At 46.6% G+C, this 1,006-nt stretch overlaps 1 protein-coding gene across 1 annotated transcript in view; it reads left to right on the top strand.

The window, feature by feature from the left end:
* The window catches only part of LOC101993332 (sulfhydryl oxidase 1-like), a 118,350-nt gene extending 117,573 nt beyond the window's left edge, over positions 1–777 (top strand). Inside the window, exons 5-6 of the mRNA XM_013349363.1 lie at positions 87–240; positions 568–777. Of these exons, the coding sequence (XP_013204817.1) occupies positions 87–240; positions 568–777 (364 nt within the window). The remainder of the gene's footprint in view (positions 1–86; positions 241–567) is intronic.
* Positions 778–1,006: the final 229 nt, after the last annotated feature.

Below are 1,006 nucleotides of genomic sequence, written 5' to 3' on the forward strand. Positions count from 1 at the left end.
AAAAAAAAAAAAAAAGAATAAAAATAATGAGTGTCTACTACAGGCCAACACCCAAGAATTTCCTATGACATTTTTCTTTTTCCAAGATTTTTTCCTCAAAATCAATCACAAGAGCTCCTCACCCAGCTGGAAGTCCCTCTGGCTCACTCTACAGTTCACAGCAGCCCAGGGAACACTATCAGTTCAGCAGAAGCCTTGGACACAGCTTTCCAGCTCCCTGCAGAGGCCTCTCTCCTACACGTCAGAAAGAGTGGAACTCTTGTGGGCAAATCAAACATCATTTTAGTTTAATATGTTTCTCAGTCAACTCCGTTTAATTTTTGTCCTCCCTCCATACAGACTGTTTTTCATACAACTTCCAAAGGCATGAACAGTTTTCTGGCCTCTTGAAACTCAGTATGCTCAACACTGTGGGATTTAATCAAGTTTTCTGAGCAGCTCCATGCTGAGCTGGCAGCATTGGGGGGCAGTGGAAGACAGTTCACAAATGAACTGGGGTAAAATGTGTTTTTCTCTTCCTAGTCCCACGTCTGTAATTGGCTCTCAACAAGTTTGCTTCTGCTTTAGTGCCCAGTCCTAAAACTTGATCATCCTACTGACAATCACTGCCCGCAGGATGCCACCAGAGACACCAAGGGCCAGATGGGGTCTACAAGGACGAGGAAACGAGTCTCTGTGCTGAGTACTGGGTTGGGATGGCATTGCCTGAGCACTGAAAATTGCCCGCTGGGGCTGAGTGACAGCTCAGTTGGCAAGGCACTTGCCTTGCAAGCATGAGGTCCTGAGGCTGGGTCTTCAGAACTCACGGCAGAATCCAGCCCAGCGTGTAGGGTCCAAGAGCAGCAGGCAGATCCCTGGATCATGCAGGCCAGCCAGTCTGGCCAACTGATGAGTTCCAGATTCAGTGAGAGACCTTGTCTCAAAATAAGATGAAGAACACCTTACGTGTACATGCACATACATGTACACCTGTCTGTTCATAAGCAAATACATGATGAACACATGT

Source organism: Microtus ochrogaster, chromosome 18, assembly GCF_000317375.1.
Source record: "Microtus ochrogaster isolate Prairie Vole_2 chromosome 18, MicOch1.0, whole genome shotgun sequence".
Lineage (NCBI taxonomy): Eukaryota > Metazoa > Chordata > Mammalia > Rodentia > Cricetidae > Microtus > Microtus ochrogaster.